Source organism: Nerophis ophidion, linkage group LG06 (assembly GCF_033978795.1).
Source record: "Nerophis ophidion isolate RoL-2023_Sa linkage group LG06, RoL_Noph_v1.0, whole genome shotgun sequence".
NCBI lineage: Eukaryota > Metazoa > Chordata > Actinopteri > Syngnathiformes > Syngnathidae > Nerophis > Nerophis ophidion.
Window position 1 is genome coordinate 27,533,945 of NC_084616.1, and position 26,730 is coordinate 27,560,674.

The 26,730-nt window shown below is 40.2% G+C and overlaps 1 protein-coding gene across 1 annotated transcript in view; it reads left to right on the forward strand.

Moving 5' to 3' along the window:
* The window catches only part of LOC133554453 (protein kinase C and casein kinase substrate in neurons protein 1-like), a 70,376-nt gene extending 44,538 nt beyond the window's left edge, over positions 1-25,838 (forward strand). The window contains exons 3-10 of the mRNA XM_061903255.1: positions 7,417-7,573; positions 7,652-7,887; positions 12,269-12,424; positions 12,716-12,891; positions 17,573-17,693; positions 17,779-17,885; positions 18,014-18,210; positions 23,558-25,838. Coding sequence (XP_061759239.1) covers positions 7,417-7,573; positions 7,652-7,887; positions 12,269-12,424; positions 12,716-12,891; positions 17,573-17,693; positions 17,779-17,885; positions 18,014-18,210; positions 23,558-23,667 — 1,260 coding nt within the window. The 3' untranslated portion in view covers positions 23,668-25,838. The remainder of the gene's footprint in view (positions 1-7,416; positions 7,574-7,651; positions 7,888-12,268; positions 12,425-12,715; positions 12,892-17,572; positions 17,694-17,778; positions 17,886-18,013; positions 18,211-23,557) is intronic.
* The last annotated feature ends 892 nt before the right edge of the window (positions 25,839-26,730 follow it).

Here is a 26,730-nt window from a genome sequence, read left to right on the forward strand (position 1 = left end):
TCTATGCATTTGTGCCTCTTCTGTATTTTCTATCCCTTCAAATCTGTCTGCTTGCTCACACCACTCAGAGGGATTAGTGTGCGCACGCTCACAGTAACGCACACACACGCTAACACGAGCCCATGTCCTTGCATAACTACACATGCAAAGGCACGAGCCATCCCTCCCTTCACTGTCCCCCACCCCTCCTCCTTCGTGCAGCATGAGCTCACACTCCATCCCCCCCTGCCCCTCCACCAGGAACAGAGGAGGCGGAGCCACACGGCCTGCCCCTGCTTTATAAAGCAGTCCAGTTCAAGGTGCAATGTCAGAATAAAAAACGGAGACTGGATGATAAGACATGTAATATCGATGCTCTGCTACAAAACGTGGCCGCGCTCATCTCGCGAGACTTCTGTGATGACTTAACGCGAGAGTAACGATCTCGTTTGTGACTGATTACGACAAAGCAACATGGCACACAGCACGGAAAGAGTTTACAATGTGAAGCTGTATATCAAACCTGAAGTGTGGTAAACGTTTGGATTAAAAACAAAAAAATGGTTAGTTGGATAAAAGTATGACCACTTGTAACGTTTGGAAAGCAGAGATAAAGTAGCGGCTGCACAACTAATCTGAGCACCCACCTGTTATGACGGCATGAATACACTCTCTCTCTCAGTCGTCCTCAGACAAGCTTCCATCGGGGTCTCCAATCATTCCGGTTCTACATACACCCGGCCAGCTCCGTAGAGCTTTCAGCTCCTCTATCTTTCTTCAGGATGTCCACGTATGTTAGCGCAGGACGTCTTCGCGATCCGTGCGTTATTTCCCATAGGACCAGCCTGCTGGCCGGTAGCTCCCGATATCTGTGGACGTGGCCGGCCAGCCTCATCTTCCTTGTGTTACCTTCCTGCTTAGCCTCGGCAGTTGCCCATACAGGTCCTTGTTGGTGATGTGGATGTTCTTGTCCACAATCTGGCACCCAATGTGTAGCACCCATCTAGGGACTTCTGCAGGGTGGGTGTCAGGGTCCAGCTTTGGCAGCCATACAGGAGGACAGACTCCACAGTGGAGTAGAATAGATTCAGCTTTATGTGTCGGGGGAGATTCGAGCACCACACCCTTGACATACCGTTGAGGGCCCACCACGCTAGTGCCTTGCTGACCTTAAGGTCTTGTTCTGTGGAGTTCATCCAGGAACCCATGTACTTGAAGTCATGGACCTCTCGCAGAGCGTTGCCATCTGATGTTGTTATTGGCGGGTGGTCCATGTGTAGGTTATAGGTGATAACCTCAGTCTTCTTTGAGTTCAGTCTGAGGCCAACCCTGGCACATTCCACCTCCACTCTGTTCAGGAGTTCCTGTGCCTGCTCCACCCGATCAGCCAACAGGCACTCAAGCAGGCAATGTAGGAGCTACCAACTGGCACTGATTTAAAAGACTTCCAGCTCCAACAAAGCGACCACTTTACAAAGTAATCACGGCATCTACTACACTGTTCATTGTGCTAAAGATGAAGACCTATCTTTAGCAGTAACCAGCAGAATGGCACTTTGAAAAGTATTTGAGCTTTGACACTAAGACCCCGTTTACACTAAGCCGGATAAGGTTATCCAGGGTAAATCCCACCTAACCTTATCTGTGTCCACAAACAATGATGCCATCGTTTAAGACCCTCTCCGCCATCCGCCGCCGCAACGCGACCTAATACGCATGCATGGAAAATGTGCCCGTCATAGTCACTTCCAGTGTTGCTTTGTGTGCAAGTTCTTAAATTTTACTTATCTGAACAATAGCTAGTGTTGTGGTATTTCAATTAACTAGAATCCAGTGTGCTGTGGGGCGCTGTTGTAGTGAGTCACACCTGAACCAATATGAATTAATAAAATGTTTAATGGACATGTAAATAATGTGATAAAGAACATTATACATCAATGTGACAGTACCTCACTGTTGTGCGGGTTCCATGGACCACCAAGGAAGTACATTGCTTTAGCAGGTTTGACTCTTGTTTATTTTTTCAAATAAAGGAAGTCTTTTGCGCCGTCGTCGCTCCCACTGCTCGCTCCGCCGTCTCGCTCTTCAGCCGCCCCCCTCGTCGTCTGCGTCTTGCTTTCTCTCTTGTTTTCGCTCCTCATCCACTGCTGCAGGCTTTCCCACTCCTTCTGCCCCGTTCTCGCCTCCTTCTCCCCTTTTTTACATCGTTAGGAGATCAATGCACCTGATCTCGCTTCCGGCGTTGCTCCCGGCACGCCCCGCCTCGCCCTCGCTCGTATTCTCCGCCTCCTTGCCGCCATCTTGGGCCGGGCTCCAGCGTGCCCTGGCGCTCCAGCGTGCCGTCCCGCTCCGTCGGACCGTCGGCTTCGCCTCTCCACAGTCCTCCATCACCAGATGCAAGCCGTGTTTCCGACCTGCTGAGCGTATTCCCCCCCCTTTTTCCCAGGAGTGGGAAGTGAAGGTGGCCACGACCACCTGTGCCCCCAGTCTTCTCCTTGTCTTCTTTGTCTTTTCTTTGTCTCTTCTTTTTTCTTTGTCTTCTTTGTCTTTTCTTTTTTCTTTGTGTTCTTTGTCTTTTCCTTTTTCTTTGTCTTCTTTTTCTTTTCTCTTTTCTTTGTCTTCTTTGTCTTTTCCTTTGTTTTCTTTGTCTTTGTCTTATTTGTTTTTTTCTTTGTCTTCTTTGTCTTTTCCCTTGTCTTTTTCTTCTTTGTCTTTCTTCTTGTCTTTTTCTTTTTTGTCCTTTTCTTCGTAATCTTTGTCCTTTTCTTTGTGATCTTTGTCTTTTTCTACAACATTGCTGTGTTCAGCCAGATCCATTGTATCTTCTTCTTCACTACCATCTTCAGCTTCTTCCGCTATGTCCTCCTCAGCTTCTTCCTCCTCTTCCATCTTGTCTTCTGGTTCTTCCTTCTTATCTACCTTCTCTGCTGTATTTTTGTCTTTCGATTGTACTTTAGCTTTTTCCTGCTCCTTCTTGTCTGCGGCGTCATCTTCTACCTTCTTGTCTTCTTTTTCTTCCTTCTTTTCTAGCTTTTCTGCTGCATTTTTGTCTTTTGATTGTACTTTAGCCTTCTTCCTGCTCCATCTTATCTGCAGCATCATCTTCTACCTTTGTGTCTTCGGAGGGCCATTTCCTTCTCCAGAACTCTGCAGCTCGGATAATCACCAGAACCCCTTCAATCCAGCACATCACCCCTGTTCTGCAGCAACTCCACTGGCTACTCATCAAACATAGTATTCACTTTAAAATAATTCTCCTCACTTTCAAAGCCATCCATAACCTCTCTCCATCATATCTCTCTGACCTGATCCATGTCGCCACGCTCTCACTTTTCCTAAGATCCTCTTCATCCATCCATCTCACTGTCCCCTTATTTAAACTGTCCACCATGGGTGCCCGAGCTTTCAGCTGCTCTTCCCAACATCTTTGGAACTCCTTACCACCAGACCTTCGCAACTTGGACTCATTATCCCTCTTCAAGTCAAGACTCAAAACACACCGATTCCGGACTGCTTATTCTTTGTAATCATCCTATCTTATCTAACATTGTTGTTATTATTGTTGTTTTTATCCAATTTAATTGTATTGTTTTTATTTTGTACGGTGTCCTTGAGTGCCCAGAAAGGCGCCTTATAAATAAAACATATTATTATTATTATTTTTATATTGTCAGGACACGCCTCACTCTTTTGCCTTCACTTTCATTGTCCATTTGTTTTACTCACTTTATATATTCTGGACCTAGACGATGAGTCCGCGACATACATGGCGGACAAAAACTGATATAGTCTGCTTTGCCAGTCCAAAAGCATTCGCTGTTTTCCTCAGTTAGTCTTCCATCGACGGCCAGGTAATACAAAGCACACGCTACCTTCTTTATCACATCCCCGGTAGCTTGCATTCTCGTTGACTGTCCTTCGACAAATGGACAAAGTTTTTCGCTGAGTAGAATCACAGCTGACCTGGACATTGAAAAGTTCTCTGGCCGTCTGAGAAGCGTTGTATCCGAAATAGCTGCAATCGCTTTCTCTTAATGTATTCATGTTTGATTTCCACAAGCCTCTGTACATGTACAAGAAGAAGAAACATGGGCGTGTTTGGATGACTCACCTTCATATTTCCAGTGGTTATCTCCAAGTTACGAAACCGCTTTATTATGAAGCTGGTTGTGGCGCGTTCTTTCTGACGTCACTTCCTGTGTGGGGCGCGGTCTTTCTGGCGTCACTTCCTCTCCGAACTCAGTTTGTAAACGATCAATGATTTGGTCACATTTTCAGTAGACCCATTATAAATTCATAAAAGAACCAAACTTCATGAATGTTTTTTGTGACCAACAAATATGTGCTCCAATCACTCTATCAAAAAAAAAAAAAGAGTTGTAGAAATTATTAGAAACTCAAGACAGCCATTACATTATGTTCTATACAAGTGTATGTAAACTTTTGACCACGACTGTACGTATTTTCTTTTTAACATTGTACGGTATACAAGGCTTGTCCTATAGGCACGGCAAGTTTATTTATATAGCACAATTCGAACGCAAGGCAATACCAACTGCTTTACAGATGCATAACGTTACAAAAAGTTGAATGGAAATATCGTAAAAATAATCATAAATAATGAAATTAAAATCGAAGAGTGTCAATAAAATACTTTCAGTTGTCATATGCACAGTTCACCAACACTGAGGCCTGTCTCACATCTTCTAAAGGCTGTTCCAGATTTTAGGGGCATAAAATTAAAACGCAGCCTCACAATTAGTCCTGACTGTAGGCCCCATTAGGAGACCACTCCCTGAGGTTCTCAGAGCTCGAGATGGTTCATATGGCTCTAACATGTCGGAGATGTACTTTGGCACAAGACCATGAAAATACTTGTACACAAGGAGAGCTGCATTAAAGTCTCTTCTCTGAGCAACAGGAAGCCAGTGCTCGTTTAGAGAACCCTGTTGGAAGGCCATTATAGTAGTCTAACCCGCTGCAGACAAAGGCATTAATTATTTTTTCTCAAACCGCTTCAGACACTATTTCTTTGATTTTGGCAATGTTTTTTGGTGGTAAAAAACTGCCAATGGCATTGACTTAATGTGTCGTTAAAGTTCAAGTTTTAGTCCATTATTACCCCTAGATTTCTAATCTGATTATTAGGTTTCAGTGGGAGGGTCTCAATGTGGGCTACGGTCCATGATTTCGGTTTTGTCTGAGTTTAGCTGAAGAGAAAACATTTTTTGCATCCACACACTGATCTGTGACAAAGTGAATCAACAGGCAAAAGTTAACCTGCTGTCAGTGACAGGCAAAATCTGCATAGTTGTGGTAGGAGACATTTTAGCTGCGTACACGCCGGCCTAGTGGCAGCCTGTACAAGTTGAACCATAGTACTGTTAGTACATGTTAAAAAAATTATCGGTTATTTTGATGACCCAATTTATGAGTTGCAATTGTTATTTTTATGAAGAGCAATCAATCTTTTGCATTATAAGGGTAATATTTAAACTCAATATCCAATATTTCAAAAACTATGAACCATTTTTGGGTTGTTTTTCAATGAGTAACGCATTTTTAGGCAAAAGGCTTTTTTTATTAGGCTGTTTTCTTGAATGGAATGTTATTAAAGGGGAACATTATCACAATTTCAAAAGGGTTAAAAACAATAAAAAACAGTTCCCAGTGGCTTGTTTTATTTTTCGAAGTTTTTTTCAAAATTTTACACCTCCCGGAATATCCCTAAAAAAAGCTTTAAAGTTCTTGATTTTCGCTATTTGCGATGTGACTATCCATTTCCCTGTGACGTCATACAGGGCTGCCAATACAAACAACATGGCGGTTACCACAGCAAGATATAGCGACATTAGCTCGAATTCAGACTTGGATTTCAGCGGCTTAAGCGATTCAACAGATTACGCATGTATTGAAACAGATGGTCAGAGTAGGGAGGCAGATAGCGAAAACGAAATTGAAGAAGAAATTGAAGCTATTGAGCAAATAGCTATTGATGCTATTGGGCCATAGCATGGGTGTACCTAATGAAGTGCCCCATAGCATGGCTGCCTTATTAGCATCGCCGGTAAAATGTGCAGACCAAACGATCAGGACTTTCGTATCTTGTGACACTGGAGCAACTTAAATCCGTCGATTGGTAAGTGTTTGTTTCGCATTAAATGTGGGTATCTAGTTTCAAATGTACATACAGCTAGCGTAAATAGCATGTTAGCATCGATTAGCGTAGCATGTTAGCATCGATTAGCTGGCAGTCATGCCGTGACCAAAAATGTCTGATTAGCACATAAGTCATCAACATCAACAAAACTCACCTTTGTGATTTCGTTGACTTAATCGTTGCAAATGCATCTGCAGGTTATCCATACATCTCTGTGCCATGTTTGTCTTAGCATCGCCGGTAAAATGTGCAGACATTCTGGCAAATTCAGTGGGGGTCTGGCGGCAGATTTCTTGCCAGTGGTGCAACTTGAATCCCTCCCTGTTAGTGTTGTTACACCCTCCGACAACACACCGACGAGGCATGATGTCTCCAAGGTTCCAAAAAATAGTCGAAAAAACGGAAAATAACAGAACTGAGACCCGGTGTTTAAAAGACCGATAAACAGAAAGGCGTTTAATTTGCCAAAATTCACCCATTTAGAGTTCGGGAATCGGTTAAAAAAATACATGGTCTTTTTTCTGCAACATCAAGGTATATATTGAATCTTGCATAGGTTTTGTGATAATGTTCCCCTTTAAAGATTAATGTAATTAAAATGAGTTACAATCACACATCTTATGTACTTGAAAATATTTGTGCATGCTATATAGAAATATTAAAATGCAAGTTTTAACTAGTACTATTTTGATCAGCAGTTGGGAAAGAGCACGACAAACCAGCAGTGAAATGTATAGTTGACCCAACTATTGGGTCAAAGAACGCTAAATTGCGCAACCCAATAGTTGGGTCTGGAATAACACAACATTGTACTGAGCATAACTCAGCTTTTATGTGAAATAAATTCAACCCAATAGTTGGGTTATGAATCAACCAACATTGAGTTAGCATAACTTAACTTTTGTGTTCAATAATTCAACCCAATAGTTTGGTTAGGAATAACCCAACGTTAAGTTATCATAACTCAACTTTTTGGTGAAATAATTCAATGCAAAAATTGGGTGGAAAAAATTTACCCAAAATGGTGGGTTACAAAAACTCAAATAAGGGGTTCGTCCTTTTCTGAACCAGCAGTTGGGTTGAAATTGGGATATATTTTAACCCAACATTTTAGTGTGTAGTAGTATTACTACTCTGTTGTAACCTCAGATGATCAGGAAGGGTATTCCATAGCCAAGGACAAGTAGAGAAGGTTTTGATACATAATGATCAATAGCAACACACAGTGGATGTCTTGATGAATGTTTTGTTGTATTTCCCTGTACCTGTTCTCCTAGGTGGGGAACTACAAACGTGCTGTCAAGAGATTTGACGACGGCCATCGACTGTGCAATGACCTCATGGGCTGCCTTCAAGAGCGGGCGAAGATAGAAAAAGCTTATGGCGATCAGCTAACCGCCTGGTCCAAGAGATGGAGACAACTCATTGAGAAAGGTCGACTCTCATAAAACCACAAACGTGGGTGGTGGGTGTTTAGTCTGAATTGACGAATGCACATATACATTACTCCAGGCCCCCAGTACGGCTCAGTGGAGAGAGCCTGGTTGGCTGTAATGACAGAGGCCGATAAGGTGAGCGAGCTGCATCAAGACGTCAAGAACAACTTGGTGAATGAGGATGTAGAGAAAGTGAAGAACTGGCAGAAGGAGGCCTATCACAAACAAATGATCGGAGGCTTCAAGGAGGCAAAAGAGGCAGAGGAAGGATTTAAGAAAGCTCAGAAACCATGGGCCAAAAAGCTCAAAGAGGTAAGAGGATATGTTGTTGAATGTGTATCTTTGTCACTTTGTTTCATGACTCCATCTGGGAATAAAAAATGTTTGGTGTAGGGGCGGGCACTTAAGGCCTACTGAAACCCACTACTACTGACCACGCAGTCTGACAGTTTATATATCAATGCGGAAATATTAACATTGCAACACATGCCAATACGGCCATTTTAGTTTACTAAATTGTAAGTTTAAATTTCCCGCGAAGTGTCGTGTTGAAAACGTCGCGGTATGATGACTCGTATGATGACACGTGCGTTTGACGTCTCGGGTTGTAGCGGAAATCATTTTCCAGCCCGATCCAAGCTATAAGTAGTCTGCTTTAATCACATAATTACACAGTATTCTGGACATCTGTGTTGCTGAATCTTTTGCAATTTGTTCAATTAATAATGGAGAAGTCAAAGTAGAAAGATGGAGGTGGGAAGCTTTTAGCCTTTAGCCACACAAACACAATCTGTGTTTCCTTGTTTGAAATTCCCGAAGATGAAGCTTTACTATGGATCAGAGCGGTAAAGCGAACACGGATCCAGACCAAATGTCAACCAGCAGTTTTCGGTGAGAAAATTGTGGTAATAAGTCAGCTCTTACCGGAGACATCAGCGGAGCTTCCGTCTTGCTGCTGCTGCGTGACTTCCCTCAGAGACTCTGGTGTCAACACACCCGTGGCCACACCCCTTTGACTTTCAGGTACTTTATAATCTCACTAAAATACTAGTAACACAATAGGCAGATAAGGGATTTTCCAGAATTATCCTAGTAAATGTATCCTTCAACACCTGAATCGCGCTCACTGCCCTCGCCTTTTTTCTTTTCTTTTCTAATCCTTCACTCTAAATTTCCTCATTCCCGAATCTTTCATCCTCGCTCAAATTAATGGGGAAATTGTTGCTTTTTCGGTTCGAATAGCTCTAGCTGCTGCTGGCTATGATTGTAAACAATGTTAGGATGTGAGAAGCTCTACAACCCGTGACGTCACGCGCACATCGTCTGCTACTTCCGGTAAAGGCAAGGCTTTTTTATTAGCGACCAAAAGTTGCGAACTTTATCGTCGATGTTCTCTACTAAATCCTTTCAGCGAAAATATGGTAATATCGCGAAATGATCAAGTATGACACATAGAATGGACCTGCTATCCCCGCTTGAATAAGAAAATCTCATTTCAGTAGGCCTTTAAAAAAAGGTTTGGGAAGTGAATCATATCATATCCATTAGCAGCTTTTGAGATAAGAAGTAGAACAGTAAAGTACATAATGCTGGCCTGACAGGCTGTCGCTATGAATGCTTCCTTCCTTCCATCAACATGCTGTCAACAGCCGCGCAAAACTCTTCCAGCATCAGTTTAGTCACCTCACATTTCAGCACACTTAAACACTGCAAAAACTGCAGCTGCCACAGATATCGTTTGAAAGGACGCTGATTGGTCTTTTGGTGTGTTTTACAATAAGCCACAATCGTACCCACCTCATAAACATGGTGGTGTATGCTTTTAGCACATCGGCCCCACAGCCTGGCTCTTGGATTTTATTCTCAGCTCGGATCACTTTGTGTGGAGTTTGATTATTGTCCAAGGGGTTGTGTGGGTTTTCCCTGTGTTTCCTCACACAAACCACAAATGATGCATGTCAAGTTAATTGGAGACTCGAACTTGTACCTCGGCGCGACTGTGAGTATTAATGCTTGTTTATTTGCTCTGGGAGTGTGTAACTCGCTTCTTACCCAGAGTCAGTTGGGATTAGGAATGGGTATTTTTACATTTGAATCGATGCGGTAACAATGATTATTGATGCCCAGTACTAAACGGTGCCAATTTTTGGTACTTCTATGTTTTCATGTGTCAATAAATTTAAATTGTTTAATAATAAAATTATATTTTTTATTCAACATTTAACCGTGAGCTGATTATGATAACAATGCTGTCCAGTTGTTATATCTTGTTTGCTTACACTTCTAAGTCTCCTACAAGTATTATATAGTGGAGTTTGCATGCAGTTGCAATTCCAAGACATTAGATGGCAGTAATGTATAGACCATGCTGTGTTACCTTAATCTTTGCCATTAAGACTTAGACTTAGACTTCCTCTTATTGTCATTCAAATTTGAACTTTACAGTGCAGATAAGACATACTTGCCAACCCTCCCGGATTTTCCAGGAGACTCCCGAAATTCAGCGCCTCTCCCGAAAACCTCCCGGAAGAAATTTTCTCCCGAAAATCTCCCGAAATTCAGCGGAGCTGGAGGCCACGCCCCCTCGAGCTCCATGCGGACCTGAGTGGGGACAGCCTGTTTTCACGCCCGCTTTCCCACTATATAAACAGCTTGCCTGCCCAATCATGTTACAACATCTACGGAGTTTAATAAAAAAACTGCACACACAAGGAGACGAAGCAGAAGAACGAGGAAGTTACATCCATGGCGACGCCGTCTGTAATAGAGTGATTCTATGTTGTCTGTCGCCATCTCCTGGTGAATGTTGCCTATAGCGTTATGGGGTTGCTTTTTGATTGGCCAACGATTTATGTGGTGTTGCGCACATGACGGCAAGTGACTCTCGCCAGTACGCAAATTGCAGAACAAAAGTTACTCAAATAGTGAAAGGTAAGTGTTGTTGGTTTTATTTTAGTAACCAGCAAGCACAGTACAGTTAGTAGAACAACTGTGTTTTTATTACTATGTATCTGATAGGAGCCGTCTGGAATTCAACTATTTATTTTATTTATATATATAATAAAATAAATATATAGCTAGAATTCACTGAAAGTCAAGTATTTCATACATATATATATATATATATATATATATATATATATATGTATATATATGAAATATATATGAAATACTCAAGTTGGTGAACTATACTCCCCTCTTAACCACGCCCCCCGCCCCAACCACGCCCCCAACCACGCCTACGCCCCGCCCCCCACCTCCCGAAATCGGAGGTCTCAAGGTTGGCAAGTATGAGATAAGAACAACATTTCGTTGCATTGTGTTAAGCTGTATCTAGTGTTTTTGTGTGCCCTAAAAAGAGTTTGTACTGTAAGTATTGTACTTATTAAACACCAGGTACTTGATTACAACGTGCATCTTAGTTGTAGTTTTGTAGTTTTCATTACCAAAATTGAAAGGGTTTAAAAGTGGAGCCTTACTCTATGCCGGAGTGTTTTCTATCAGGCGTACTTGCTTTGTTGGCATGAAAACTTGCAATATTACATAGAGGCAGTTTGGCTAAGTCCACTAAACTAATAAATGGTATACCATACAACCCTAGTAGCAACACTAGCCAGTTGAAACACAACATTGAGAAGAAGCATCAATTTCAGTGACACACTTTAGTCTCAGTGTCAGCTGTTGCTCACCAGTAATCCTGGCCTCAGTGCGGACTCGCAGGCAGGCACAGAATGTCTATGTGACTGAACTACTGTATTGGTCCCGCTTGGGAAAATAAACACAGACTAAAGTAATCCTAAATAAATAACATCAGTATATCTAAATATTTTTAAAACAGACCTTTTGTTTGTTTGCTCTGACTCAACTCCCCTGAAATAACATGTACTATGCAGACACTTTGTTCAAATCATTTTTGAGTTTGTGGCTAAAAAAACATTTTGTTCCAGAAATAATCATTAAACATGTTTTTTGTGTGTGTTGGTTAACATTTATAACAGTACCTCATATTCAAACTGCACTTTAATGTACTTTCAATAAGTTACAGTGTTTGAGTCTTAAAAAACTCCACAATCTGAGTCACCGCTTGTCATTTGTCAAAGCACTGGTGAGAAGCACTAATGTATATCTGTTATTAAAGATTACAAATAATAATTTACTATTTGAAAATGTTAATTAGTATATATTATCTGTGATTACTGTGATCAGTGACACAAATGTGATTACTTATGGAGTATATTGTGAAGAAATTGAGAACAGGAAGTGAACAAAAGTTTTAGCAACTGTTATGTGAAAGAAAAGGGGTAGGATTAAATACTACTCCTTTTCGAACATATTGAAAAGAGAAACTGGAAATTGTGATGTATCATGTTGTATGCTTGCAAGTTCGAAATAAACTCAAACTCAAAACACTGAGTGCTGAGGCATCGAAATACTGCACGGTTTTATGTCACCCAATAGTACTGACGGAATTCGGTTGGTGGCCAATAAAGCAGCCAAAATTCATTACCTATCCCTAGCCGGGATACCCTCCAGCTCACTCTTGAGTTGTAAAAAATAAAATAATGTGTCTCTTTAAAGCTTGGCAAGATGTGTTACACAAAGTTATTCTCACTAACACCATAATAGTGCTGCTTCCGACCCTCATATCAGATTGTGTGTACGATAGTGAGAAAGCCTCTGTTTGGGCATGCAGATGGAGACGGCGAAGAAAGCATACCACATGGCGTGCAAGGAGGAGAAGCTGGCCGCCACCCGAGAAGCCAACGGCAAGACCGAGGCTTCCGTGACGCCGGACCAACAGAAGAAACTCCACGAGAAAGTGGACAAATGCAAACAGGATGTACAGAAGGTGGGCGAAGGCAGGAAAACGGACACAAGTCTAGAGGTGTCCCTCGGTTTACAACATTCAGAGTTACGATTTTTCGTACTTACTTCGTACTCCATGAATCAATTATAATCTTAAATTTGGTTTGTGAACAAGACAGTCGTTGCAGAACTACTTACAGTACGTGTGCCAGAATGGTAGAATAGCCTGTTAAGAGTCATGCCATACTTTCTTACTGTGTATAAACATAATCATTACATTGCCATCATTTCCGTTTGTCCACAGAAGCTTGACATGTTGTCGTTTCTCCCTCAGGCTAAAGAAAAGTATGAGAAGTCTTTGGAAGAGCTCAACAAATGTTCGCCCACGTACATGGAGAGTATGGAGCAGGTGTTTGACCAGTGTCAGCAGCATGAGGTCAGGAGGCTGACTTTCTTGAAGGAAGCCTTGCTGGACATCAAACGCCACCTTAACCTCACTGAGAACCAAAGGTGAGTCATGTCAAAATGCTGGAAGCAGATCAGCTTCTTGGAAAAAAAAACCTGTCGGGGGGCTGAAACGACTTTTAATCTCTTTGCATGTTATAAATAGGTTGCTCCAAATTGTGGTGTGCAGACGTGGAAACAAGGACCTATTTTCCTTATTTGAGTTTCTGCATGTAGTTCAGTCCAGTAAAGAGGTTAGATAGACAAATAATCCCACTTACATTAACACCAATGGATAGTTTGGACTTCTTGGACCAAACGCTACACAGATTCTAACCCTCAACCTTGATGTTGCAAGATGAAGCTAATTACTCGGTCAACATGCTTCTTTTGCAGGGACAATTAAACCGACTCAAATTGCATTGTGATTAAAAAATATATATAATAAAAATACAATTTTGACTGAGTGATTGATGATTGCCAAGCAAGCTTGTATTTTAATTATTTCACGCTCACATCATAAAGGAATTAATTGGCCAGCCACTCAGTGAAGTGAACCATACAACACAATTTTCAGCGTTTAGAAGTGACTTTCCGGCAGATATAATTGATTTTCATCTATTATTAAAATCCCATTTGGACGATTATTGCAGTCTAATGGGTTTCATATTTCATCCTCTATACAATCCGTTGTCAAGATTTCTGTTTGTTCAGGAATGTAGTCGCTTTGTGATTTGTGATGAAATTAAGTGTACTGTCATAAGTTGGCTTGGTGCAAAACTGACAAACAAATATTGCAATATGTATAACCTAGTGTGAGCTCAGTGAATCATACCAGAATCAAACATGTAGTTATCTTTCCTACCTTTTATATATAATTTATATATATGTGACGGTTGAACTGGTGAAAGGCGGATGTTGCTGTGAAGACTGTAGAGTTATTTCAATACAATAATACAATAACTATACTTTAGGGGAAGATTTACTGTGCTAAAAGTGGCTTTGACTGCTTGGCATCAATTTAAAAATAAAGACAACGGGTGTCCATACTGCACACTGAAAAATGAACGCATGCGCGGGCCATTTTCTCATTTTTCATTTTCAAAACAACACAATATATATTGCAACGTTCAGGACTTCCCTCAAGTTTTCAATACAAGTCAGATTGTTCGCCCTGAGATCGGTAGGTTGTGAGTTCAAACCCCAGCCGAGTCATACCAAAGACTATAAAAAATGAGACCCATTACCGCATTGACACTCAGCATCAAGGGTTGGAATTGGGGGTTAAATCACCAAAAGTTATTCCTGAGCGCGGCCACCGCTGCTGCTCACTGCTCCCCTCACCTCCCAAGGGGTGATCAAGGGTGATGGGTCAAATACAGAGAGTAATGTAGCCACACCTAGTGTGTTTGTGACAATCACGGGTACTTTAACTTAACTTTTAACTTATATATATATATATTTTTAATTTCAGCACTATCTACAGATTATCTACAGCTCAACTTTTGATCTATTGCTTGACATAAAGTTTTAATTATTTTTATGTTCAATTACCATGAATTGATGAACGTGGACCCCGACTTAAACAAGTTGAAAAACTTATTCGTGTGTTACCATTTAGTGGTCAATTATACAGAATATGTACTGAACTGTGCAATCTACTAATAAAAGTTTCAATCAATCAGACCTTTTGTCAAAACCCTCATTATTGAATAGGAAAAACAAAATATGCAATATTTTCCCCCAGAATGTTCAATGTGGAATATTTGATGTGAAATAGAAGAAAAATAATTCATAACAAGATTGTTTTCAGTTAATTATTATTTTTGGAGAAATGACAGGTGTTCAGTTGTTGTGATTCAACAGTAAATAGCTACCAAATCTATGACCTGTTTTGATGGGTGGCATGTGACGCCACATCTGGACGCTATGTGGTCGGGCTCAAGCACATGGTGGGCAAACAAGCGTATTCCTGGCAAGAAGTTCATTGGAAGCAGAGAAAACATGTTGCATCCATGCACTGTTCTAACCTGTGGAAATTAATCCAATAGAGATTTTGGTAAAACTTATTTCAGAGTTCCTCAAATAGTCCATCATAAAGGGAAAAAAGTTGTTTAAATAAAAGGAATGCAGCGAAAGATTGCTGTGTTTACCCTGTCGCACTGGTTAATTAGAGCCAGGTTCGAGTATTTGTATGTTTGTAAAATCAATTGGTAATTTACTTTTCTTATCCTCCATCATCTTACATGTGAGCAGTTTTCTTTCGGAAACTTCTAAATCAAATAGACTTGTGTGTTGTTGTTGTTGTTGTTGTTGTATGGCGTCTTTACTACAATGTAGGGCTGTCAAACAGATGAACTATATAATCGCAAATAATCACTATTCTGTCTGTAGTAAATTAATGATTAATCACCATTAATTGTAGATATACATTTTTCATCTTAATACTATTACCTTAGACAGACCCTTTTCAAGTTATCAACATGGGACTAGAAAATCTTTTGCTTTTTGCAAATGTTTGTTTTTAAACATTAAGCTTTTTCAAACATATGGACACACTCTTTTACACACACACACACACACACACACACACACACACACACACACACACACACACACACACACACACACACACACACACACACACACACACACACGCGGACACACGCATACCAGGCTAATTGGGAACAGGTGGGTGCCATGATTGGGTATAAAAACAGCTTCCATGAAATGCTAAGTACTTCACAAACAAGGATGGAGTGAGGGTCACCAATTTGTAAGCAAATTGTCGAACAGTTTTACAACAACATTTCTCAACGAGCTATTGCAAGGAATTTAGGGATTTTACCATCTACGGTCTATAAAATCATCAAAAAATTCAGATAATCTGGAGAGATCACTGCACGTAAGCGATGATATTACGGACCTTTGATCCCTCAGGTGGTACTGCATCAAAAACCGACATCAGTGTGCAAAGGATATCACCACATGGGCTCAGGAACACGTCATAAAACCACTGTCAGTAACTACAGTTGGTCGCTACATCTGTAAGTGCAACTTAAAACTCTACTATGCAAAGCGAAAGCCATTTATCAACAACACTCAGGAACGCCGCCGTCTTTGCTGAGCCCGAGCTCATCTGAGATGGACCGATGCAAAGTGGAAAAGTGTTCTGTGGTCTGACGAGTCCACATTTCCAATTATATTTGGAAACTGTGGACGTGGTGTCCTCCGGAACAAAGAGGAAAATAACCATCCGGATTGTTATAGGCGCAAAGTTCAAAAGCCAGCATCTGTGATGGTATGGGGGTGTATTCGTGCCCGAGGCATGGGTAACTTACACATCTGTAAAGGCACCATTAATGCTGAAAGGTACATACAGGTTTTGGAGCAACATATGTTGTCATCCAAGCAACGTTATCATGGAGGCCCCTGCTTGTTTCAGCAAGACAATGCCAAGCCATGTGTTACAACAGCGTGGCTTCGTAGTAAAAGAGTGCAGGTACTTTCCAGGCCCGCCTGCAGTCCAGACCTGTCTCCCATCGAAAATGTGTGGCGCATTATGAAGCGTAAAATACGACAGCGGAGACCCTGGACTGTTGAACGACCGAAGCTCTATATAAAACAAGAATGGGAAAGAATTCCACTTTCAAAGCTTCAACAATTAGTTTCCTCAGTTCCCAAACTTTTATTCAGTATTGTTAAAAGAAAAGGTGATGTAACACAGTGGTGAAGATGCGCTTTCCCAACTACTTTGGCACGTGTTGCAGCCATGAAATTCTAAGGTAATTATTATTTGCAAAGTTTATGAGTTTGAACATCAATTATGTTGTCTTTGTAGTGCATTCAACTGAATATGGGTTGAAAATTATTTGCAAATTATTGTATTCCGTTTATATTTACATCTAACACAATTTCCCGACTCATATGGAAACGGGGTTTGTATTTTACAATTATGTGTGGACCTGTCGGTGGAAGAGGGGTTAATCCCAGGCTCGGGATCTTTCTGTGTAGCGTTTGCATGTCCTCCCCGTGAATGCGTGGGTTCCCTGCGGGTACTTTGGCTTCCTCCCACCTCCAAAGACATGCACCTGGGAATAGGTTGATTGGCAACACTAAATTGGCCCTAGTGTGTGAATGTGAGTGTGAATGTTGTCGGTCTATCTGTGTTGGCCCTGTGATGAGGTGGCGACTTGTCCAGGGTGTACTCCGCCTTCCGCCCGATTGTACCTGAGATAGGCGCCAGCGCCCCCCGCGACTCCAAAAGGGAATAAGCGGTAAAAAATGGATGGAAGGATGGGTGTGGACCCGTGCCGATATAAAGAAATGACGTTTCACCATACTTCTGTACTTCTACCCTTTACACGGTCGAACAGATAGTTTGGAAAGTCCACTTTATCGATGTTTTGACTCTTAAGAGTGGATGCATCCTCCCACATTGTTGAGGATGTAGTCACTACTCAACCTTGGAAATTCGCTGACATATGTGCTGCTAAAGGTACAAACTCAAAATAAACAGTGGAAATATTAAATGTTTGCCTTGCATTCGACCACGGGTAGTAACTCAGTAATTTGGGCCAAATAAGCTTCAATTCAGTGAGGCCGTGACCCAGCATCAGAGCTCTCTCAGCTCTAGAATTTGGACCAAACTGGCGATTCTGTTGCCAAACTAGACAGCATCGTCATCCAGTCCCCTCAGGTGCATTCTTCATGTCAATTCGTTCCGTTTCTCTCTCTCCTCATGCAGCTACTCCACAATATACAGAGAACTGGAGCGCACCATCCTGGGAGCAAACACACAAGAGGATCTGAAGTGGTTCAGCAACAACCACGGGCCTGGAATGCACATGAACTGGCCCGCCTTTGAGGTACCCACTGTCTGGAAGGCACCCTGATACGACTCCGACATAAGGGACTCTTTCATTTGTACCTCTTTGAACGTCTTTTGAACAGGAATACAACCCAGACCAGGCAAGTGCTCCCCCAAAGAAGAAGAAACCAGATGGAGCCCCACCCACTCCAAGCACTGACCACGTGGCTCCCCCTGGTGACCGCAGCAGGTTAGTTCCTGCAGACTTCCAAAAGCATTTTATTTTTTAAATCATGTTTTCCCTTTAATACTGTTCAATGTGTTTTTTTAATATATTGTCTTCCTCAAATTTACTGACCATATTGTTTGTCGCTCCAGCGTGAGCAGCTATGATAAGAACCAAGCGTACTCGACTGAGTGGTCCGATGACGAGCAACCTGCTGCTAACTCTGGAAACGAAAATGGCGGAAACGGGAACTCATTCGAAGAGGATTCCAGCATGGGTAAAGGCGTCCGTGTGAGAGCTCTCTATGATTACGATGGCCAAGAGCAGGATGAACTCTCTTTCAAAGCAGGTAAACACATTTACAGTTGCTACCTTGCTACTGAGATTTTTGTATTCCAGCTGCTTCTTGTGCAGCACTATTGCTGTTCTATAACAAGCCCCAGGGGGTCAAGAATTCCTAACATTGCCCCCCTGCCTTTTTTATAATGGGCCTTTAGAAAATGACTGCAATTAGTCAACAATGGCCACAAGGGAAACAAATTACAATGCATCACCTACTGTACCTGCAATTAGATCATGCTTCTGAAAGCCTCACACACAATTGATGCCTTATTGGAAATTGTAAACAGCCTCATACATAAAAGAAAGCGTAATGAATGTTGGGAGATATGTGGAAATGACTTCCCAGCCGTCATGTTTTTATTTTACCGAGTTAATAAATGAAAAGTTACCATTCAGTTTAAACAGAGAGACCTAACATCCCAATCTCATTAAACTATCTTAATGGAAAATACAATAACAATGAAACTTGGGGATATTCACTCTTTTTTGGAGTAGTCAGTGTCAGAATCAGAGATACTTGATTAATCCCTGGGGGGAAATTAAAATTTTCAGCCCAATCCCATTCAAGATCAGACAAAAAACATGATTGTACTGCCTTTGTTAGCTGGCAACACATGTGAGTGCAACTCTACAAGTCGTATATATATATATATATATATATATATATATATATATGTATATATATATATATGTATGTGTGTGTGTGTGTGTGTGTGTGTGTGTGTGTGTGTGTGTGTGTGTGTGTGTGTGTGTGTGTGTGTGTGTGTGTGTGTGTGTGTAAGTAAACATATATATGTGTATATATATGTGTGTATATATTTATATACATATATATGTATGTATATATATATATATGTATGTATATATATATGTATATAGGTTGTATATATTTATATGTATGTGTATATATGTGTGTATATATATGTATGTATGTGTGTATGTATATATATATATATATATATATATATATATATATATATATATATATATATATATATATATGTATACATGTGTATACATATACATGTACATATACATATGGAAACATATATATATATATATATATATATACATACATACATACATACATATATACATATAAATATGTACACACACACACATATATATATACATACATATATATGTGTACATATATATGTATACATGTATACATATATATGTACATATTTATGTATATATAAATATATATGTATGTACATATATCTGTATGTATATATATATACATATATATATATGTATGTACGTATTTAGATATGTCAATCAATCAATCAATGTTTATTTATATAGCCCCAAATCACAAATGTCTCAAAGGACTGCACAAATCATTACGACTACAACATCCTCGGAAGAACCCACAAAAGGGCAAGGAAAACTCACACCCAGTGGGCAGGGAGAATTCACATCCAGTGGGACGCCAGTGACAATGCTGACTATGAGAAACCTTGGAGAGGACCTCAGATGTGGGCAACCCCCCCCCTCTAGGGGACCGAAAGCAATGGATGTCGAGCGGGTCTAACATGATACTGTGAAAGTTCAATCCATAGTGGCTCCAAGACAGCAGTGAGAGTCCCGTCCACAGGAAACCATCTCAAGCGGATCAGCAGCGTAGAGATGTCCCCAACCGATACAGGCGAGCGGTCCATCCTGGGTCCCGACGAGCGGTCCATCCTGGGTCTCGACTCTGGACAGTCAGTACTTCATCCATGGTCATCGGACCGGACCCCCTCCACAAGGGAGGGGGGGACATAGGAGAAAGAAAAGAAGCGGCAGATCAACTGGTCTAAAAAGGAGGTCTATTTAAAGGCTAGAGTATACAGATGAGTTTTAAGATGAGACTTAAATGCTTCTACTGAGGTAGCATCTCGAACTGTTACCGGGAGGGCATTCCAGAGTACGGGAGCCCGAACGGAAAACGCTCTATAGCCCGCAGACTTTTTTTTGAGCTCTAGGAATCACTAATAAGCTGGAGTCTTTTGAACGCAGATTTCTTGCCGGGACATACGGTACAATACAATCGGCAAGATAGGCTGGAGCTAGACCGTGTAGTATTTTATATGTAAGTAGTAAAACCTTGAAGTCACATCTTAAGTGCACAGGAAGCCAGTGCAGGTGAGCCAGTACAGGCGTAATATGATCAAACTTTCTTGTTCTTGTCAAAAGTCTAGCAGCCGCATTTTGTACCAACTGTAATCTTTTAATGCTAGACATGGGGAGACCCGAAAATAATACGTTACAGTAATCGAGACGAGACGTAACAAACGCATGGATAATGATCTCGGCGTCTTTAGTGGACAAAATGGAGCGAATTTTAGCGATATTACGGAGATGAAAGAAGGCCGTTTTAGTAACGCTTTTAATGTGTGACTCAAAGGAGAGAGTTGGGTCGAAGATAATACCCAGATTTTTTACAGAGTCACCTTGTTTTATTATTTGGTTGTCAAATGTTAAAGTTGTATTATTAAATAGAGGTCGGTGTCTAGCAGGACCAATAATCAGCATTTCCGTTTTTTTGGCATTAAGTTGCAAAAAGTTAGCGGACATCCATTGTTTAATTTCATTAAGACACGCTTCCAACTGACTACAGTCCGGCGTGTTGGTCAGCTTTATGGGCATGTAGAGTTGGGTGTCATCAGTATAACAGTGAAAGCTAATACCGTATTTGCGTATGACGTCACCTAGCGGCAGCATGTAGATACTGAAGAGTACAGGGCCAAGGACCGAACCCTGGGGAACTCCACACGTTACCTTAACATAGTCCGAGGTCACACTGTTATAGGAGACGCACTGCATCCTATCAGTAAGATAAGAGTTAAACCATGACAGGGCTGAGTCTGACATACCAATTCGTATTTTGATACGCTCTAATAAAATATTATGATCGACGGTATCGAAAGCAGCGCTAAGATCGAGGAGCAGCAACATAGATGACGCATCAGAGTCCATCGTTAGCAATAGATCATTAGTCAATTTTGCGAGGGCTGTCTCAGTCGAGTGATTTGCCCTGAAACCGGATTGAAAGGTTTCACATAGATTGTTAAACGCTAAGTGCTCATTTAGCTGCTCTGCAACAATTTTTTCGAGGATTTTCGAAATAAAGGGAAGGTGAGACACCGGTCGGTAGTTTACCATGAGGTCAGGATCGAGGTTAGGTCTTTTAAGGAGAGGATGAATAACCGCTTTTTTGAATGCAACGGGAACAGTGCCCGAGGAAAGTGATAAGTTTATAATATTTAGCACTGATGGACCTAATAATACAAAAAGCTCCTTGATAAGTTTCCCAGGAAGTGGGTCAAGTAAACATGTTGTTTGTTTTATTCCATTTACACGTTGTAACAATCCTTCTAATGTTATTTCATCAAAACGAGAGAAACTATTTTGGATATTTGCAGTATCCGCCGTATATACAATCGTATCTGTGTTACTATATATATGTCTATGTACATATACAAAGATATATGTATGTACATATATATATAGATATGTGTGTACATATATATGTATGTACATATATAGATATATCTATATACATATATAAAGTTATATGTATGTACATATATATAGATATGTGTGTACACACACACACACACACAACGGTGCTGTCCAGTCGTTTAATCTTTATTTCTTACACTCTAGGTCTCATATGCAAGGATTCTATATACATATATATATATATATATATATATATATATATATATATATATATATATATATATATATATATATTTATATATATATATATATATATATATATATATATATATATATATATATATGTATATATATATATATATATCTATATATATATATATAGATATATATATATATATCTATATATATATATATATATATATATATATATATATATATATATATATATATATATATATATATATATATAGATAGATGGATAGATATATATATAATGGCTGTGAATTTTTGGTTGTCCCACGATTCGATTCAATATTGATTCTTGGGGTCACGATTCGATAATATATGGATTTTTTTTCGATTCGATTCGATTCTCGATTAAAAAACGATTTTTTTCCCGATTTAAAAAGATTCTGTATTCATTCAATACATAGGATTTCAGCAGGATCTACCAAAGTCTGCTGACATGCAAGCAGAGTAGTAGATTTTTGTAAAAAGCTTTTATAATTGTAAAGGACAATGTTTTATCAACTGATTGCAATAATGTAAATTTGTTTTAACTATTAAACAAACCAAAAATATGACTTATTTTATCTTTGTGAAAATATTGGACACAGTGTGTTGTCAAGCTTATCAGATGCGATGCAAGTGTAAGCCACTGACACTTTTTTTTATTTTTATAAATGTCAATGAAGGTTTTTTAATTACTGCTATGCTGAAATTATAACTAATTTTGATACTGTTGTTGATGATATTTTTGTTTCAATACTTTGGGTTTGTTCTGTGTCGTGTTTGTGTCTCCTCTCAAGTGCTCTGTTTATTGCAGTTCTGAGTGTTGCTGGGTCAGGTTTGGTTTTGGAATTGGATTGCATTGTTATGGTATTGCTGTGTAGAGGTTTGTTGGATTGATTAAAAAATAAAAAATAAATAAATTAAAATGCAAACAAAAAAAAATAGATTTTTAAAAAAAATAGAATCGATTCTGAATCGCACAACATAAACGATTTGATTCGTATTCGAATCGATTTTTTCCCACACCCCTAATATATATATATATATGTACAGGCCAAATGTTTGGACACACCTTCAAATTCAATGTTTGTTCTTTATTTTCATGACTATTTACACAGATTGTCACTGATTGCATCAAAACTATGAATAAAAACATGTTAAGTTATGTACTTTACAAAAAAAGGTGAAATAACTGAAAACATGTTTTGTATTCTAGTTTCTTCAAAATAGCCTCTCTTTGCTCTGATTACTGATTTTTGCACACTCTTCACACTCTTGGCATTCTCTCGATGAGCTTCAAGACCTGAAATGGTTTTCACTTCACATGTGTACTTAAATACATAATCCTTGCATATGAGACCTAGAGTGTAAGAAATAAAGATTAAACGACTGGACAGCACCGTTATCTCTATCAGCTCACTGTTAAATGTAAAGTTAAAAAATAAAAGTTTATTTTTAAACAATTTACCATATATGATCACAGAGAAGCACCAAATGTAGCACTATCACTTCCCAGGTACTGTGAGAAGTAGCCATCCTTAGTTGTGGACATGACTTAAATGAACATTGCGGCTTGTGTTGCAACAGCTCAGGAAAAATATATTATCATTGTTATTATTATTCGGTCTGGAATTTCACAAATATGCCTTTTTGTTTCCACCCTGACTTGACAGGCGATGAGCTGACCAAGACCGAGGACGAAGACGAGCAAGGCTGGTGTCGAGGCCGTTTGGACAGCGGCCGAGAGGGACTGTATCCGGCCAATTACGTTGAGCCGATCTAGGCCAGCGACTGGACAAGGACTCGCTCCTGGAGGCAGCTTGAACAGTCTCGTCCAATCGCACCGCACATAGCCAGAGACTTAAGAGCAACACATCCCTTGCCCAACAGATGCGCTAAGCACTCATCCAAACTTAGTAACCTTAAAAGACAATGTATCGCTATATTATAACTTATCCCGCTGGGTGGGTGGACGTTTCGAGACAAGGGCGGCAGTTATCCCGGTATATACACACTCAACTATAACACCGAGACAGTGCAGGCATATATGGCTTCTCCGTGGCTGTATGTAACCTACCATGCAGCTTATCATTGTGCTCATGGGAAGGCAATATAATCAGTTATGCCCACTCCACCAAGACAAGCTTCTCCAACCTGCATTGTGTATATACAGTATAACGCCGTTTTTGTGTAGCTTTTTCAACGCTGTGCGTGGTCAGTCATCCTTCATCCATTGGGAATGCTGTGTAGTGTTAAAAGTACCACAAACGGTATCCCTCCCTTTGTTTTTGTTTTTTGTCTTTTAGTTCTATTTTCTAGTGCTCCGGTCCAACCTTTTTGAGCCCGTGTGTGCCGTGTTACGTGCTTAACTGTCTCTGAGCGTGCATAGCAGCATGTAGCTATGCAACAACTCTCATCCCTCGGATCCTGCAGTTCTACCCGGGACCACAACTTGATGCAACACTACAACTTCAAAATGCAGAAGTCACTTTTTTTAAAAGCATCGCATGTTCTCTCGTGAGAGAAAGCTTGTTGACCGCAAGCTTGGATTTTAACGTTGTTTCTTCTCATCACGCAAAAAAAAAAAAAAAGTTCATTCTTGACCACATCTGCTAACATGAATGACAAGCAAACCTCGCGTCACAGCTTCTTTTCTTTTTTTTGCGCAGTGGAGGGGTTCGGAACTATGCCCATGCCAGCATTTTTTTCTACCAGAGAGGGCCAATAGAGGCATGCTGATGAGCTCCGAAGAACAAAGCCTCGTGAAAAGGACCTGAATGTGCTAGTGTACACTAGTAGCCCGTTTCTATGCTGAGCCAAAGAATGATCCAGTTCCATCAACTGCGCTTTTTTTCCCCTCCATGCAATAACCTCCCATGTTATATGACTCAGAACAAGATCCACTTGTAGCTGCCTATCAGTCAACCAAAATGTCCTCTCACCACTGGGGATGACACAGGGAAAAACATTTACCGTCACCAGTAATGCATTGCATGTGAGGTGTTTGCAGTGCATTATTTACCTTGCTTTTTTTTTAGAAGTGAAAATACACACTTGGCAAATATATTTGTGCGTTTTCATGCAATGGGCCAGAGAACTTTTTTTTTTTAGGGGTGCTGGAGTTTGGGACCAACAGTCAGATGTGTTCAGCTCTGTCCGGATTTGACAGTTTGTGGGCATCGGCGTGAGGACATCACCAGCTCACAAGTTGTGTCTTAAGAGAGTCCAGCAAAGCAAAAAAAAGGGACCCCAATGCACACATCACGCACACACAACAGTCGGACACACACAACCTGATTGCATTGTTGTTTTAGTTGGGGAACGTCATCATTTAGTATGTATGCATTGTGTAAATGTTTAAAAAAAACAAAACGATTGACTACTTCAGGCAAAATGTAGTGTTATAAATGTAAATGTGTGTCATTGAAATAATTGAAAACATGACGTAATAGACATCATATTGTATGAATTCCTTGGCGATGGTCGGTGTATCATAAAAGCGTTATCCCACGCAGTCAGATTTGTATATGAAGATGTAATTTAAAGATTATATTATTCTATTGTAACAGTACAACTGTGTTGAAAAATGAGACCTGACCATGTTGAGGCAGTAAAGAGGTGTGCTGCACATGTAAATGCTTTTATTTTTTTTTTAATATGTTGATGATCTCTTCCTTATGCACACAGGGGGACTGCGGCTCGTGTGGAAACCCCCATATTAGTGGTCTATGATGTATGTTTATAGTTAGTGATGTACTTTGATCTCCTAACTGGTGTAGTGCCTGTTCATCTTGATGTAACAAGACGTTCATTTAAATATGCATAAACTGATGATGATCAATGAGAAAAAAACAAAAAAAAGCCATGAGCGTGATGAGAAACCCAAGTCAGACTTGTTGTGATGGGGTCAATGCTGCGATGTTGGTTTGAAAGGAAAATAAGTGTTTGAAAAAGTGTGGTCTGTGCGTGTTTTGTTGTGTGTGTGCTTGACTCTGTGTCTAAACTTCATAGTTGGAAGATTAAAAATAATTGTAGTGTGCTAATTAGCTGCTTAGCGGTGCATTCCTTATATCTGCCATACATTTTAAAATAATTCATTTGACTGGGGAGTGTAGTTTAAAAATACGTCATTACTTAATGCACTGAAAAATGTATTTATATACATATTCTCTTTAATGTAAGACTGACAAACAACCGGAAGAATCATGGAAAGCCACTGAAAAAGAAAATAATGGTAGTAATGGTTAGAGGAATATTTTAGATGAAGTCAACAAATTGTGAGGACTGGTTGGCACAGTGCTGCCGGAAATGTTCCTTCGTGGATGCATAAACATGAACACAGCAAGAGGTAAGAAATAATGAATTTATTCTAAGTAACAAAGGGAGCTAAATAACAAAAACACTGGAGCTAAAAAAAGGCAAACCAAAACCGCTAGTATGAAAACTAGGAAGTACAAATAGACAAACTAAAATGGCACATAGGCACAAAAAGAACAAACAAATCATCAGTATGTAAACTGGAAAAACACAAAGGCTTAGCGTGAGAAGCTAGCGAGAATATAAATACTTGCGTGAAAGCAAACGTTTAAAAATCCAGACGTACAGTTGCGTGAGAGTAAACTATGAACCCAGAAAGAAATGAACAAAGAGGCTGGCTTAAATAGGAGGGTGATTAGACAAAACAGGTGTGTGTGGACCGGGATTAGCAGGTGGACTGATGAGTTACCATGGTGACAGGCTAAACAGGAAATAAACAGTCACTTGACGGAGAGTGATACAAGAATGGAAAAATAACTAATAATATGCATAGATCCGAGCAGCGGATCGCAACACAAATGGCAACAAC